Source organism: Schistocerca americana, chromosome 1, assembly GCF_021461395.2.
Source record: "Schistocerca americana isolate TAMUIC-IGC-003095 chromosome 1, iqSchAmer2.1, whole genome shotgun sequence".
NCBI classification, from domain to species: domain Eukaryota; kingdom Metazoa; phylum Arthropoda; class Insecta; order Orthoptera; family Acrididae; genus Schistocerca; species Schistocerca americana.
In genome coordinates this window covers 477,484,683-477,503,346 of record NC_060119.1, presented here as the reverse complement: position 1 = coordinate 477,503,346, position 18,664 = coordinate 477,484,683, and the positions used below count along the sequence as shown (strand labels likewise).

At 38.7% G+C, this 18,664-nt stretch overlaps 1 protein-coding gene across 1 annotated transcript in view; it reads right to left on the bottom strand.

Moving 5' to 3' along the window:
* Nucleotides 1-220: 220 nt before the first annotated feature.
* LOC124564982 (ionotropic receptor 93a) overlaps nucleotides 221-18,664 on the bottom strand; it is a 308,796-nt gene continuing 290,352 nt past the window's right edge. Inside the window, exons 15-17 of the mRNA XM_047131014.1 lie at nucleotides 9,643-9,721; nucleotides 1,218-1,375; nucleotides 221-923 (exon numbers count right to left, since the gene is read on the bottom strand). Coding sequence (XP_046986970.1) covers nucleotides 826-923; nucleotides 1,218-1,375; nucleotides 9,643-9,721 — 335 coding nt within the window. The 3' untranslated portion in view covers nucleotides 221-825. The remainder of the gene's footprint in view (nucleotides 924-1,217; nucleotides 1,376-9,642; nucleotides 9,722-18,664) is intronic.

The following is an 18,664-nucleotide window of genomic DNA, read 5'->3' as shown; positions in this document are numbered from 1 at the left end:
GCAAACCTTGTCAGCAAGGAAGTTGATGGTGACAGTGTTTTGAGATAGGCAAGGTGTGCTTCTTATTGATTTTCTCAAACATGGAGCAACCATAAATTCTGCCCAGTACTGTCAAACTATGCCCAGCCTTAGAAGAGCAGTTTGAAACAAACGCCGAGGAAGCTGACATCCAAAATTTTGTTTTTGCACGACAATGCCCGACCTCACATGGCAAACCTTACTAAAGAACTCCTTAATTCATACAAATGGGAAATTTTCCCTCATCCACCCTACAGCCCTGATCTCACACCAAGTGACTTCCGCTTGTTTCCCAAGATGAAGAACTGACTTGCAACGCAGTGCTTTGATGACACGGAGCTCCAGATGGGCGTGACTCACTGGCTGAAGTCTCAGGTGGCAGAATTTTATGACAAAGGCATTTCAAATCTTGTCCACCACTATGATAAGTGCCTCACTGTGTTTGGTGACTATGTGGAAAAGTAGTACGTCAGTCGCTCTTTCATATGTATGTAATAAGATGTATTTATTGTACTTGGTTTTTTTTTTAATGCCAAAACATTCCCTTCTTTCTGAATAGCCCTCATATATATCAGATCAGAAACAGCAGGAGGGCGTATAACACTTACTTGGGAAATACCAGATATCACTTGTTTTTCTCTATGACTTTCTGTCGGGTACTATTAACTGTAACCTTTCTGACACGAAATCACGATTTTCATCACTACAAATGTGGAACATATACAATTTAGAGAAGTAACTTATTTTATCTGTGTGATGTTAAGTACTTTACTTTCTGTGTGTAATGCTAGTGATATTCAGTCACAATCAGATGATAAATGGTTTGACCAGTCTTCTTTCTCTTGATTTTGTATACAAGTGGAATATGTGTTCCATAGTTATTGTTATGGATGCTGCTGCAGTTCCTGTATCATAAATAAAGTGCAGGTTGTAACGTAATTTAATATTAAAAATTATAAAATGTTTTAATGTGGTATTGAGCAACATACTTGCATAGTACCTCCATTTAATATTTTTTAAAGTACTGTAAGGTTATCACCTTGAATAGGACTGCATCTGTACAAATGAAAAATATAAAAATGTGGATGTTGTGTGCAGTATTCATCATAGTTTGCTGTAAAAAAAATGCCATTGGTGGACTTGTTTTTTACCTGTGTTTTACATATAAGAAACTAGATGTATGAAATTCAGCTTCTTACCAAGTAAAAGTACAAAGAAGCACCCTTGCATGTCAGCCATGTTGACTTTGTGGTTGGAAACATCAGATGCAGATGCTATTTGTGTACAGCGATCCCCAGAGAGTCTGCTGTCAGCCTCCCACTTTTCAATAAGACCTGATTGCTTTAGCCGCCTTATCCTGCAATACTTAAAGAATACTAGTTATGTGTATTGATGTTTATTTTCTCTTAAACATTAGTAAAATTGAAAACAAGACTGCAGATTAACTGTTTGTTAAAGTTTTCTTAAAATTTAAATCATATAACAATCTTCTGTATTAGACTGAAGAATTGAGATAATCGGAGTTCCTGAAAAATGACAAATCAGTTTCCCAAGGCAGTGAAATAGAGACTTCAGCATGAGTATGACAGATTATGAAAGAAAAATATATAGGTACACTGTAATATTGAAAGTCATATCTACCAAGAGTTTGGTTTTTAACAGAAATAAATGTGAGTGGATAACTGAGAGCTTACTACTTTCATTCTTAAAAACCATGGCCAGATTCTGGTTAATAATCAATCACTACTAAAACTTTTTTTGTTTTGGTAGTAATCTGACAGTTAAAATGTACAGCATACCATTGTGCAGTGCACATTTATGAGAGTCAAGCCAATCAACAGATCCAAACCTTCTATTCAGTATTGTCACATCACAGCCACGTCCAAGTCCAAAAGCATGGTCGTCAGTGAAGTACAAAACATAACAACGAAAGCATATTTATTATGGGCACCTATTTGCAGTTAGAAGAGAACTGAGCTCCTGGATGGAGAGTGTTCGTATTTGTACAAATTTTAATATTCAAGAATACATAAAAATAAGGCATTTTGAGAATCTTCCTGAAATTATAAATACTAAGTAAGAAATGATGGCTGGTAGTTGGGCCTGAACTGGTGACTTGTAGCATGTCAGACAGTGATGCCACACCACATGTAGCACAGGTCACAACATTGTTCACTCTCAAGGAGAAACAGTGATCTGTTTCTTCAGAAGTCCTTACTGGAGCCAACTACAGCACCCTGGATGTAGATATTGTCAATGTTTCTAGAATGAAATTTTCACTCTACAGTGAGTGTGCACTGATATGAAACTTCCTGGCAGATTAAAACTGTGTGCTGGACCGAGACTCAAACTCGGGACCTTTGCCTTCACGGTCAAGTGCTCTACCAACTGAGCTACCCAAGCACGACTCACGCCCCGTCCTCACAGCTTTACTTCTACCAGTACCTTGTCTCCTACCTTCCAAACTTAACAGAAGCTCTCCTGTGAACCATGCAGAACTAGCACTCCTGAAAGAAAGGATATTGCGGAGACATGGCTTAGCCACAGTCTGGGGGATGTTTCTAGAATGAAGTTTTCACTCTACAGCGGAGTGTGCGCTGATATGAAACTTCCTGGCAGATTAAAACTGTGTGCTGGACCGAGACTTGAACTCGGGACCTTTGCAAAGGTCTTCCATGGTTCTTACCAACGTCAGATCTTCCCTCTGTTCAGCAGCAATGCCATTTAAGCAATGATGAGTGGTATTTTGGTCCATACTGCTGTGTTTCACCAGAAGGATTCCCTGAAATGCAGTCAGTGACCTTGTGTTTGCATCCCTTTTGTATACCACTGTCACATCATAATCCTGAAGCCTCAGTGATGATACTGAAAATCAACCCAGCAGATCCTTCAGGCCAGCCAGCTCGTGTAGAGAATTGTGGTCCACCACAACAGTCAATGTTTTGCCAAATAAATGCAACTGGAACTTGTTGATGGCCAAAAAATTGCAGGGCACTCTTTCTCAGTTGTAGAGTAGTTCATCTTGTAGTTGGAGATTACTCTGGAAACATACACTATCACATTTTCAGCACCTTCCTGAATTTGTACTAGAACTGCGCCCATCCCATAACTACTATCTTCATTTTGAAGTTCTGTCTCGGCATATTTGTCATATACTGCTGGACTGGAGAAAATGATGGCATCTCCTTAAGGACAAGGAAAGATCTTTCTTGGACATCATTCCAGGCAAGTTTTGTGTCTCCCTGTCTTACTTCTTGCAAGGGATATGCCTTGGTACAGAAGCCCTTTGTGAATCACTGGTAGTACAATGACATTCCAAGAAAACTTTTCATATCACGAATATGCCAAGGGGTCAGAAAAAAAGAAAACATCATCGAAATAGCAAAGACACATCATCCATTTAAGGTGTTGAAGCAGGTTGTCCATCATACACTCAAAGTTGGCTGGAGCATTACATATTCCGAACAGCACAAATTTGAACTTGTAGAGGCAGTCAGGAATTAGTCACTCCAGAAACACCATGTGCCATCCTCTTCATTCACAAGGACCACAGGAGAGGATCGAGGACACTCTGAGTATTCCAGTATGTCATCCAGCAGCATCTTCACTTCCTCTCAAATTAAGCATCATTCCAGTGACACCCTATACAAGCACTGGCTAATTGGTGGATGATCACCAGCATTGACACAGTGTATTAGTGTTAGCTGCTTGGTCTGTCTTCTCACCAATCTGAATCTGAAATCACTCAAAAATTGTTGCAAAGCAGTTAACACTCACTGATACACTGTTCCTTGGTTATGCCAGACCTTATTGACATTTTAACAGTAGCTTCCTCCACTGCTTTGTCTCTAGTGGTAGTGGAGCATTCTTGGTCAATGGCACTGGGCTGCCTATCCTGAACTTGTTCAGCTGTTCCAATGTACACAACTTTGGGGATGAATTGTCACTGTTTGTGACATTTAGTGATCTGAAATTCTCCTTGACCACAAATAATGCTTATGAACATCATTGATACATAGATTTCTTTTGTGAGACTTTTTTCAATCAACAAAAGCTTCACGTTTTAGGTGAGCATCTAGACTAACGACTGGAACTCACCTCATTGAGGGCGGTAGGATAAAAATGGGAAACAACAACCCAGAACAATCTTTGTTATGTGTGCTTATTGGAATAGCTTTGCAATTTGGAGCTCTGATCTTTCACAGTTTATGACTTTTGTGATGCCTGCAAGATATCCTATCTGAGAATAACATTAGGACCTTATACTGCTAAAACAACAAGTTCAATGGTCTGTGTTCTGCCATTAATAGTTATTCTTGCAATACATGTTCTTGTATGTATTTACCATTTGTGGTCTTCAGCACAATCTCCTTCATACCACAGAATACAGTCTTTTTGAGCTGGTGATGACAAGCATTTAACACTGCAGAAAAGGAAGCCCAAGAGTCAACCAACACCCAGGCAGGTTGGCCATTGATGATGATGTCAATGAAATTTCCTAACATCTTGGTGACAGTTATCCCTGGAAGTCTGTCTGTGGTAGTCTCACCTCCACAGATGGTTGCCTCATTTAGTTTTCATGAATTAAGTGGCTGGTACTCCTGTACAGCACCAGAAAACGGCTATTACACACTAGTGTGTGACGTTGATGGGTATAATAATGGGCTTTGTCCCATAGGTCAGCTATAACTGCCTACAGTTGACTGGCATAAATAGAACTGTTGTGAGGTTATGTCTGGCAGTGTAGTAATCATCAAACACTCATTTTCTTTTTTTGTGGTAGCATATAACTTGTCCAGGGCATCCACAGTGGAAACACACCTGTGTGTTGTCCTCTGTCCTCTAAATGTCTGTTCTGTGGAGCATTATTTAGATGTCCAGCAATTCTCAATAATAATAATAATAACTAAACAAATAAATACTCTGAGGTTTTTAGGTTTTCTAGATCAGTTTTTGTATTTTTCCAGTCATATTGTGCTTATTCTGTAACCAAGTCTGATCCTTCTATGATAAAATCTACAAATTTTGTCAATATGTAGGAATATAATGAAGGCTTTAGTCTAAGTGGAAAGAAAAAACAAAATGACCGTGGTTGATTTCAACAATAAATAAACAAACTGGTATCTGACATCAGAGTTAAGTATCAAAAGTAATATGAAAGAAAAATTACAATCTTACTGTTGCAATGGGCTGGGCACAGAAGCTTCATGGGCCTACCTCAACCAAAACATAATGTGATTTTGTAAAGGGCTCTATGGCAATGCCTCAGTAGATGGCTACTGTTTTTGCATGCAGCCATTAGCACTTTCCAGTTGAAGGCTGGAAACAGTGCTGTGAGCTGCTGGGGATCTATTTACATCATTTAGACTATAGATCCAAACAGGTTATAATGGATTCCTTCCCAAGTGGGAAGGGGGAGCTGAGCTTCAGAATGCCTTTGAGAGTGGTGACCCCATCATAACAACAGCTTATATATGTGCATGGTTAGTTTTTTGTGAACTTGGAGAAGTACCATATCTGCATTGACTGAATAAAGGACACCAGAAAGAAAGGATTCTGTTTCAGCATGTTTCAGCAGTCTTAGGATGAGCTCTAGATACCGAGATATCCACAGAGGGTTGTTTTTCTTTCAATTTTTTGTCCATCTTGTTCCATTTCCATGTGACTCTTCAATCAGTTCTTGATAAGGTTTCAAAGTGGTACAAAGATTGGTAACTTGCTTTAAATGTTCAGAAATGTAAAACTGTGCCCTTCACAAAATGAAAAAAAAAAATGTATATCAGTGAGTCACAGTAGGAATCTGCCAACTACATACAAATACACTGGTGCAACACTTTGTAGGGATATGAAATAGAACGATCACTTAGGCTCAATTCTGGGCAAAGCACATGGTACACTCTGGATTATTGGCAATATATTGGGGAAGTGCAATCAGTCCACAAAGAGGTTGCTTACAAATCACTCATGTGACCCATTCTGGTATATTAGTCAAGTCTGTGGGACATATACCACATAGAACTAACAGGAAATAATGAATATATATATACACAGAAAGACAGCAAGAATGGTCACAGACCCATCATAGACTGTCACAGAGATGCTGAAGAAGTTGAACTGGCAGTCACTTGAAGGTAGACATAAACTATCCTGAGAAAGCCTACTTACAAAGTTTCAAGAACCAGCTTTAAATGATGGCTCTAAGAATATACACTACTGGCCATTAAAATTGCTACACCACAAAGATGATGTGCTACAGACATGAAATTTAACTGACAGGAAGAAGATTCTGTGATATGCAAATGATTAGCTTTTCAGAGCATTCACACAAGGTTGGCACTGGTGGCGACACCTACAACGTGCTGACATGAGGAAAGTTTCCAACCGATTTCTCATACACAAACAGCAGTTGTCCGGCATTGCCTGGTGAAACGCTGTTGTGATGCCTCGTGTAAGGAGGAGAAATGCATACCATCACATTTCCGACTTTGATAAAGATCGGATTGTAGCCTATCACGATTGCAGTTTATCATATCGCGACATTGCTGCTTGCGTTGGTCGAGAGCCAATGACTGTTAGCAGAATATGGGATCGGTGGGTTCAGGAGGGTAATACGGAATGCTGTGCTGGATCCCAATGACCTCGTATCACTAGCAGTCGAGATGACAGGCATCTTATCTGCATGGCTATAATGGATCGTGCAGCCAAGTCTCGATCCCTGAGTCAACAGATGGGAACGTTTGCAAGACAACAACCATCTGCATGAACAGTTCAATGACGTTTGCAGCAGCATGGACTATCAGCTCAGAGACCATGGCTGCGGTTACCCTTGACGCTACATCACAGACAGGAGCACCTGCGATGGTGTACTCAACGACGAACCTGGGTGCATGAATGGCAAAACATCATTTTTTTGGATGAATCCAGGTTCTGTTTACAGCATTATGATGGTCATATCTGTGTCTGGCGACATCGCGGTGAATGCACATTGGAAGTGTGTATTTGTCATCGCCATACTGGCGTATCACCTAAGGTGATGGTATGGGGCACCATTGGTTACACATCTCGGTCACCTCTCGTTCGAACTGACAGCACTTTGAACAGTGGATGTTACAATTCAGATGCGTTACGACCCGTGGCTCTGCCCTTCATTCAATCCTTGCGAAACCCTACATTTCAGCAGGATAATGCACGACCGCATCTTGCAGGTTCTTTACAGGCCTTTCTGGATACAGAAAATGTTCGACTGCTGCCCTGGCCAGCACATTCTCCAGATCTCTCACCAATTGAAAACATCTGGTCAATGGTGGCCGAGCAACTGGCTCGCCACAATATTCCAATCTCTACTCTTGATGAACTGTGGTATCGTATTAAACCTGCATAGGCAGCTGTACCTGTACACACCATCCCAGCTCTGTTTGACTCAATGTCTAGGCATATCAAGGCCGTTATTACTGCCAGAGGTGGTTGTTCTGGGTACTGATTTCTCAGGATCTACGCACCCAAATTGCATGAAAATGTAATCACATGCCAGTTCTAGTATAATATATTTGTCCAATGAATACCCATTTATCATCTGCATTTCTTCTTGGTGTAGCAATTTTAATGGTCAGTAGTGTATTACAACCCCTTACATATCACTCACATAAGTATCATGAAGACAAGATCAGAATAATTACACCATGCACAGCGGCATCTTAACAGTCATTCTTCCCACACTCCGCATATGTAGCACTGTGCGAAACATTGCTGACATGTGACACAGGTACGAAGCACCCTCTGCCATACAACATCAGTATAAAATACCTTCTGAGATGTATCATTGGTATGAGACATCCACTGCCACTCAACATTGGTATGGAGCACCTGCTGGCATGCAACATTTGCAGAAGCATCCTTAACCACGTAACATTGGTACAAAATACCTTCTGCCATGAAACATCAGTATGAAGCATCCTCTACCATGCTGCAACACTTGTATGAAGCACCCTCAACCGCATAACACTGACACAAAGCAACCTCTGCCATATGACATCGGTGCAAAACACCATCTGTCACAAAACACTGATATGAAACACCTTGTGCCTTACAACATTTCCAGTGCCAATCCAGCACAAGCTAAAAACAGCCTTTGCCACATAACATCTGTGTAAAGCATTCTGCTGCACAACACTGGTATGGAGCACTCACTGCCATGCAGCACTGATGGGTTGCAGTCTCTGCCAGATAACATTGGTATGAAGCACCCTCTGCCACACATTACCACAAAGTACCCTCTGCCATGCAGCATTGGTATAAAGCACTCACTGCCATGCAACATTGGTGTGTAACACCTTCTGCCACACAACATTGGTACAGTTCACCCTCTGCAACATAAAATTGGTATAATGTACTCTCCGCCCCGCAACGTCAGTACAAAACACCCTCTGTCTCTACTCAGCACCATGCACCAAGCATTATTTCCTGTGCCAGTTTGGCACAAACTGCAAAACACCAGCTGCTGCTGCTCAAAGCTCTCTTCGCCACACAGCACTGATATGAGGCATCCCCTGCCAAAGCAACATTGGTATGAAACATTTTCTGCCATGAAGCACCATCTGCCATGTAACATTGGTATGGAGCATCCTCTGCCACAACATGCTGGCTGGAGCACTCTACTGGCACAGGAGACACACTAAGGCTGCCAGACTGTAGGACCAGGCCAAGCAAGCTACTGTGATTCCGAGTTCTGCCATTCACCATTAGAAGGCTCTGGCAACATTTAAACAGCAGCAGCGGACTGTAACTCATCATAATTAAGCCACTTTGAATGAAATATTTATAAATTATATACACAAAGCTGAGATTATCCCACAAATACAGACTGAACCACAGCACCAGACTTAAATTTATATATGTATACATTTTCTTCCTATAACACCCTGGCCAAGTGCAGAGTGCAGTGGTTAACCACCTGGACTTGCATTTGAAGAAGTCATAATTAAAATTCTATTTCAGACATCCTGGTTGAGATATCCTGTGGTTTTCCTAAACAACCTGAGGACACTGCAAAGACAGGTTCTGAAATAAAGTCATACGTCATGGAGGAGGAGGAGATTAGTGTTTAACGTCCCGTCGACAACGAGGTCATTAGAGACGGAGCGCAAGCTCGGGGCAGGGAAGGATGGGGAAGGAAATCGGCCGTGCCCTTTCAAAGGAACCATCCCGGCATTTACCTGAAGCGATTTAGGGAAATCACGGAAAACCTAAATCAGGATGGCCGGAGACGGGATTGAACCGTCGTCCTCCCGAATGCGAGTCCAGTGTGCTAGGCACTGCGCCACCTTGCTCGGTTCATACGTCATATCTCAACCCATCTTGGCAACATGAGCTCATTCCATGCTTCAAATGAAGTTGATGCCCTCTTAGTGTACTGCTGCACTTTGTTTTTAAAATGTATAACAAGAAATTAATACTTCGTAAACAGGCAAAGTGAGGCATAGTGCTGTCCACCTAATATATTTTCTGTTACCATAAAATTGTTCTGTTGAAAATATGAAATATGCTCTTAGACTTCTGTGACATAAATTATTTGAGACAGGAAAAAAAAGGAAGCACTCAATGAAGGTATGCATATTTATTACTCACTCTTCATTTATCATCTCTAAGTATGGACTATCCTTTGGTAGAATCATAGCAACTTCTTCTTCAACAAAATTTTCATCGCCTACAAGAGAAAATATTCAGTTTTATTTTAAGACATAAAGAGACAAATAATCAGGAAAATCTTTGAAATTTCATGAAAAGAAGGTATTTCTTTTATAGTGACACAAATGTTCAGTGAGTAATTTCTAGCTACAGATTACATTACTCTTTAAAACTCCAATGCACAAGTGCTTTACACACATACTGTAACTGTAGTGTGTGTGTGTGTGTGTGTGTGTGTGTGTGTGTGTGTGTGTCCCCTCCCCCCCCTCTGTTTCTGGCAATAGATACAATTAGAATGTAAATTTTACAAGTTTTATTTTTTGTCGTATGAAACAGGAAAATTAATATTATTATTGTATGACTAGTTGTGTCTATAGTCTGCTGTGATTGCTTTAGATAATTCAAGTAAAGAAAATAATTAGATTCTAAAGGTTAAGGACTATCAAAAATATAAGACAAAAATATATAAGTAGCTTTTAGATAACATCTACATAATGTTGCTGCTTTATTCAGCACCATCCATAATTGTTTCTTGTTATTTACATTATAGATGACAAAGGTTGTTAAAGGAAGGACAATTAAGGGTGAAGGGAACAATATTTACCTATATGCGAAGTTTGCACTGATAATAAATAGGTAAATTAGAACCATTTAAGAGAAAATGAGCTCTTATGTACCAGTTATTGAAACAGGGACAACTTAAACAGGTCTGATATTAACACAAATTCCAAAACACTAAAAAGAAAACCAATGTTGAATCTCTAGCTTTGTGGAGTGCTCTCATCAGGATAAAAGAATAGAATAAGAAATAGGGAGGAGAAAGGATAAGATGCACATGTAAGTAAAAGATTGGAACAAATTCACTTATTTTCCAATCTAATAAATATAATAATTCAAATGCTATACATGAAATTATATAGGCCTATTATGACCAGTACCTAATAGACAGAGCATCGGAAAGAAGCAGTGTACTTATAATTACTATTTCTTTCTATTTTAATACTTTTTTGCTTACTTCATTTTCTAAAAGTTCTCTTCCATAGTTAGATGTATGAAACATAGTGTATTTCAAAACGAATATATGGGTTTTAAGGCTTTGTAGCATTCATTGCAATCAACTTACAACTCAAACAGTATACAAACAAGTATACCTGCACGCAAAGGGAATAATATGAAATGACCAAGATGGACTGAAGAATGTTGATTGAGCAAGACTTTCATATGTAGCTCATTTCAGAAAGCTAATCATGAATTAGAAATTCCAGTGACATCTGTGTGGAGACTACAAATGAAATGATAGCAGTTGTTACAATCTCTAAAGCCAACAAACTATGGTTTATATGCCAATTTTGCAAACAAATGGTGAAGGTTTTCCGGATTGTGTCACCTTCAGTGATGAAAGTTGACCTAAGTGAACCCACCACAAGATGATATGGCTGCAATGGAATTCCCTTAAATTGAACACTTTTTGTACCATATCATGGCAGAAAGTTTACAGGCCTTTCTTTCTTGGTGAAGCAACTGTAACTGGCATTTCTTATCTTGATGCACAGGAACTATGGCTCTTTCCTCAATTGGAAGAAGCTGGACCACAAAACTTTTTTTTGCAGGAACACAGTATACTGCCTCAATGGCATAACTCAGTATGCCCTATTGTACCCAGCTGCTGGATTGACGACATCCATACAACACAAGTTGTCTACGGATGAATAAATAAATAAATAAATTGGCCACAAGGGGCTGGATGATAGTTTGTTTTGCATGACCTCCATATTTAGCACAATCTGATGCCATGTAATTTTTAGCTTTGGGAGTTCATAAAGTTCATTTATATGTGCCTCCACTACTAGCTCTTCTACCCGACTTTGGAAACAGCACTGTTGCGCAAATTATTCGAGGCACGCTAATCTAGGTGTGCGAAGAACTTGCCTATCAACTTGTGTGGCAAGTGGTGCTCACACTGACAAAAGTGGAAAAAAATTGAGTTGCTCTTTCATTTTATGTATTATTTATAATTGTAAGCTGCATGTAATTAACACTAGGAACCCATAAAACCCAAAAATTCACTTTGAAATGCTCTGCACAGGTCATGAGTCAGAAAAAAGGTTTGGGTTCTCCAAAAATTATTTATGCTGTTGCAATTTTACACAAGAAGAAAAAAACTGAAATGAGATGAGCTGTAACAAAATGATGGAAGATGGAAAAATCAAATTGTGTGTCTGTTTCCTCAGAATACGAAAATACACAAAAATGGTGACTACCCTTCTATCTGTGATAGGAAACTCAACCTTTTGTGGGAATCCAACATAAAATAAGGACATTCCTACAGAACCATCACTGAAGTGCTATTCAAGAAATTGACGGTGCATTAACATCACAAGATAACAAACAGGTAAGCCACTCAATTTTCGTCTGTCACTGTGTAAAGGCTCAATTGTATGTAGGCTTACCTCAGTTCAGGGAAAACTGCTGTTATCGGAGTTAACTGGCATGAACACAAACATACTGGTGATAAGAGTCACTGTTAACTATTATGTGCTGTAAGAGGGGACACAATGCTACAACACAGCAAATGACTCACTAATTCAATGTGGAACAACCAAAGCAACAACAACAACTGACAAACAGCCATATAATCCAGATGTAGGAATCTGATTATCTTATGTATATACAGATTTCCTAGTGGAGACTTCAACATCTTTTTCTCCAAACTTAATCATGTTCTTGATAAGATATCCACTCCAAAGAACCACATTCTCATATGTGGAGAGCTAAAAGTAGATAAACTGAATCCTGATTCTACATGGGACTCATTACAAAGTCTTGCTCAAAGTTTCAATCTAGTTTCAATGGTTAACAGTGCAACCAGAATAACAAAATACTCAAAGACAGCTGTTGATCAGGTATTAACAGATTTAGGCAAAGAAAACTGTGAGGTGGTGGTAGCAGAGCTAGGATTATCTGATCACTCAGGTCAAATCATTAATATAAAAGTGGCTCCAGAAGAAACAAAGAAAATGCATATTTACAGACTAATTTTTTCTAAACAAAATAGATATGAGTTTGCCAAACAGATAGCAGGACAAACATACTCAGAGGTAGATGCAAATGAAAAATTCAAAAATGTCATGGCATTGTTTAAATTAAATTTTGAAGAAACATTTCCTAAAGTATTATGTCCATTATCAACAGCAGGAAAAAACAAGTGGGTCACAAAAGGCATCAAAAAACCGTCTGAAACACTAAAGTACTTGAGCTCCATTAAACACAGCCAAACTAATCCTGCTTTCTCACTCTTTTATAGAAGATATAGGAAAATATTGCTTGCAGCAAAGAGAACTCATAACTCCAAACTGGTGCTCTCTGCTGAAAACAAAAATAAGGCAGTATGGAAGATTGTGAAGCAGGAAACTGGTACCAGGAAAATGAATCTGTCAAACTTGAAAATCAAAGAGTAAGGGACTCTAATAAAAGACTCAATATATTTGGCAAACTATATAAATGATTATTTTAGTAGCATAGGAATAAAATAACAGGAAAATTTTCTAACTTCCCCTCAGGCCAAAAAGCCAAATAATGGTGTATCACACTCAATGGTGTTATTCCCTACAACACAGGAAGAAGTCTATAAAGCAGTCAGCAAACTGAAAAACAAGAACTCAGCTGGTCTGGATGAAGTCCCCATTTTTATAATTAAGGACTGTATCAAGAGCCTACTTCCACCTTTAGTTGATATTATAAATAAATCTTTCAAGCAGGGCTACTTTCCAGACTATTTGAAATATGCTAAATTACTACCTCTCTTCAAGAAAGGTGATGCAGGAAAAATTGAAAATTACAGGCAAATTTCTCTACTCTCATGTTTTGCAAAAATATTAGAAACTATTATGAAAGATAGGCTAATGAATTATTTAAATAAACACAACTTACTGTCTGTTGACCAGTTCAGATTTCGATCAGGGAAAAGCACAGAATCAGCAACAGCACACCTCACAAAACACATTCTAGAAGCATTAGATAAAGGGAACTACACAACAGGTATATTTCTTGATCTAACTAAAGCGTTAGATACAGGAGACCACAACATGTTAAATAAGTTAGATGAACTGGGAATAAGGGGGCTTGTGAAAAAGTGGTTCCAGCCATATCTAAAAAATAGAAGACAGATAACTGAAATCTCACATATTTCAAGTTGCTCGAACTATAATGTAAAGTATACTTCAGACCCAAATTATGTAAATATAGGTGTCCCACAGGGTAGTGTCCTTGGCCCAATACTATTCCTCATTTACATAAATGACTTCCCACAGAGCATCAAGCATGGACAAACAATATTGTTTGCAGATGACTCAAATGTTCTAATCAGTGACAAATCACCAGATGCACTGAAAGAAGAAGCCGAACAAACACTAAACAGTGTACGTGAGTGAGTATCCAATAATAAACTAACACTAAATTAAAAAAAAAAAAAAATGCTGTTAACTTCTATGTCTGCAAAAAACCAAACTATAACAACTTTAAGTTAAATGATGAAACTATAGAATGTGTAGACTACACAAAATTTCTTTGTATGCATGTTGACAGTCAGTTAAAGTGGGAAGAACATATTAAAATACTTAGTAACAGAATCGCTAGAGCATGCTACGCTCTTAGAATTCTGACTGCAGTGTGTGATACTACATGTGTCAGATCTGTATATTTTTCTTATATCCACTCTGATATTACCTATGGAATAATATTTTGGGGAGTCAACAGTAAAAATATTCAAATAGTTTTCAAATTACAGAAAAGAAAAATTTGTATAATAACCAAGAGTGGCAGCAGGGCTCACTGTCTTGAACGTTTCCAAAAGCTGGAAATCCTAACTGTCCCCTGTGAATACATTTTTCAAAGCATTACATATGTAAAAAAAAAAATATTGACTGCTATATGAAAAATTCTTTAGTACACAGCTATGAAACTAAAAACCAATACAATCTGCAACTAGAGAGAAAAAATAAAGTTAAAATTCAGCAGAGCTTGTTGTACAATGCCGTTAAATTATATAATAAATTACCCCAAAATATAAAAGATATTGACACAATTGGACAGTTCAAAACAAAACTAAAAAATTTTTTATTAAATAAAAGTTATTACACAGTAACGGACTACCTGAATTAAAACATGTAGTGTAGTTAAAGTAGCCTGCATTGTAATACATGAGGAAATAATTATAATATGAAATCCAGAATTGTACAGTACTATAAGAAAATTACATAAGGATACAAAACTAATGTAAGATACCTCAAAAATGGGTGTAAATACTAATTTCATGTGTATAAATTGTAGGTATATTGTATTGTATATGATTTTGCTGACGAAATCCACACAATGTAAATTGTTACCTAACAGCAAACATGACTGATTTGGGAGGGGGGGGGGGAGGTGCTTGGTTTAATGTTCATGATGGATCCAGCTGCTGTCAAGCAGCATATGCATTCATTGAACCAGGTCTGATTACACAGCCATGAGTTGCAGGGGGTAGTTGAATGATCATGTATCCATATGCTATGGAGAAAAATGTACACACTTTAGACCCAGGTCTCATTGTGTATCTATGAATTGTGGGTGATGCTTGAACAATCATGGATGTAGATAACTTTTGTTTGGTTAGGAAGAAGCGGCAGCCACATTCTGTTAGTGTTCCACAATTTTGACCATGATAAACTAATGCTGCAGTGTTCATCTTTGGCACATCAGTGTAGGAGGTGTCACAAATTCAACTAAGTAAAAAAAATTGTAGCAATATTATGAAAAAAATGTTGCTACTCACCATATAGCGGAGATGCTATATGTACAATTCATAGGTTCATTTATACACATTTACTTCGGAATTTTCATTTCTGTGAGACCACATATGCCAGATAGGTCAGTTCAAAATTCTAGTTATTGATATTTTGCTGTTTGCATCATTTGCACATAATCTTTTACTGAGTGGTGTCAATACTTGTGTGTATCATGATGTATAGCCTATTTTCAAACATCTGCAAGTGCTGCGAAAAATCTATACCTAACCCTCAATTGAAAACTTAATTTGTGCTTTTCAGGAACTTTTGACTACAATATCCATATTGCATAGTAATTGTTCCATAATATCATTGTATATTTATATGAAAAAAGGTGTTTTTGTAAGTTACAAGTGTTAATAGTAAATCAGTGCTTATGATTTACAGTTGCTGTAAATAACTGACATATCACATGTTTTTGTTTTTAACAGGAGTCTATATTGTCTGCATTTATCATACATTAAAGCTATAGTCATATTTGTTGGTGACCATAACACCAAAAACATTTCAGAGAAGCAGTAAATTTTATACCAATTTCTTTCTGTGTAGATAATAGATATCTCATTTTGGATATCAGTTGTTTCAGTTCTAAAAGGTTGATGGTAAAACTTGCAATATATCAGATCTACAAATTAAAAGAGAATGGGAAAACATAGTTATAGTTGCTAAAAAAATTTAAAAAAAATAAACTCCTCCCGAACAGGCCATGAAGGCCCAATGGTACTGACCAGCCGCCTTGTCATCCTCAGCCCATAGGCATCACTGGGAGCGGATATGGAGGGGCATGTAGTCAGCACACTGCTCTCCCAGCCATAATTTATAGTCTTAATAGAAACAGATTCTTTCCTGTCATTGTAGGAAATTATTCACTTTTATTTCATGTAAATTTCTATGTAATTTGGGAAGATGTATGTAAAATTTTTAAGTGTTAAACCTAAAAATGGACAGTATAAGTATGGAGTATGATTTATAGTATCGAAAGCAATTGCAGAATGTGTCACTAATTGTGTTCCTGTTTCAGAAAGAGTGATATTACTCCAAATAAGTGCTCTAACTGCACAGCTGAACATTATTCAGGTCTATGCTTCAACAATAGACCGTAGTGACGAAGAAGCTGCAGAATTTTATTCCCAAATCACAGGTGTTTTGCAACAATTACTGAAGAAAGATCTTACAATAATTATGGGAGATTTTAATGCCAAAGGTGACATTATAGGTCACTATGGACTTGCTGAAAGAGAATGAGAGTGGCAAACTACTCAGTGCATTTGCAGGAGAGTGGAGATTCATAATAACTAACACATTCTTCACACTACCACCAAGACATCTCCACACCTGTAAATCCCCAAGAGATTCAGATGAAAATATTACCCAGAATGAGATTGATTATGTCTTGATAAATCAAAGATATAGAAACAGCTGTCTTTTAATGAAAACCTATCCACATGCCGACATTAACTCAGACCACGTTCCCCTAGTTGGTGTCTTTAAAACAGAATGAAGAGAGTTCAAAATAAAAAAATCAAAATGTATGATATCCGCAAACTGAAAGAATCTTCCATAAGAGAAAATACAGGAGTCCATCTTAATAATGAACTAAAGTCTCTGTCAGGTAAATTGTGCACTGAAGAGAAAATTAAAAAGATAAACTCTATAGTGGAATCTGTTGTGACTCGCCGATCATTCAAAGTGCCGCCACGTAATTACACGCATCCTCTGTATGCGACGCTGTCTGCCAACCATGCAGCAGCCACGCCACCATAGTGGCCAGCCAGGCAGCGGCCGCTAGACTTGGACTCAGTGTTCATTTGAATGTTACCCTGTTCACATGTCTTGCTTTGTCAACTTGCTCAGTGACTTATATGTGTTGCGTTGTTCTGAAATATATGTGTTCAACTTGACGTTATAATAATTGGCGACGAGGTAGTGGATTTTTCCTTTTCATCGATGCCCCACAGGTTTCCATGGCAGAAGACTGGTCTGATTACGAAAAATGTCTTCGACAGCACTTCTTGGAATTTCATGTCGCGGACGAACAACCATGTAAGTCTCTGTTCCTTTCATGGATTTCACCTCAAATGTATTGGTTGTTGTCACAATTGGCTCCTTTGAAGGATCCTGCGTCTTTGTCCTTTGCTGAAATGTGCTCACTTCTGCTTGCCTATTTTGAAAAAGCAAACGCAGTGGTAGCCTCTTGTGTTGCCTTTTATTGTTGTCAAAAACAACCGCATCAGTTCTATTGTGCTTGGGCTGCTGAACTTCACGGCCTCAGTCGAAAGTGTCAATTTGTTACTGACATTCACAAAGAATCCTATGCCGATTCCACGGTACGGGATGCTATTATCTGGTCAGCGCCCGACAAATAAGTTTGGCAACGTGCCCTTCAGTTGGCAAATCCGACTCTAGACGAAGTCCTCTCCATTGCGCAGTCTTTTGAAATTTCTCACACTGCTGGGGCGCAAATAGAGGTGTGGGCTGACGTCAGAGAAATACAACCACTGTGCGCTGTTGACGACGCATGCGATGCGTCCCCGCTGGCCAACGTGGCCGCAGTATGCTCCCACACGCAGCCTTGGCCTAACCGTAAACAACCCTCTAAGAAACTGCAGCAAAACCCACAGCAACTTCCTTCATGTCAGCGGTGTTTTACGAAGCATTCATGGGAGGACTGTCCCCAACATTCGGCCGTGTGTCACAATTGCAGAAAGAAGGGTCATGTGTCTGCCGTTTGCAAATCTGACCGCATGCATGATGTTCACGACTGTGACGCTGATTCTGATTCTGTGTTGTCTGTCAATTGCACTTCTTCCCTTTCAGGGAAGTTATTCCTCACTGTCCAAATCCTTGGTCGGTATGTTTCCATGCAGGTGGATACTGGTCCTGCTGCCACTATAATTAATTCTCAGACGTATCTTCAGTTGGGTTCTCCACTCCTATCACCTGTCACTTGACAATTACGAACGTACAATAAACAGAAGATTTCTCTCTTGGGACAATTTAATGCTGAGGTATCTTACAAATCCATCGTTTGCACTGTTCCCATATTTGTGGTCGACCAGAGCAATGCAGAAAATCTTTTTGGTTTCGATGCCTTTCATGTTTTTGGGTTCTCCATAGATGACTCTGTCAATATCGTC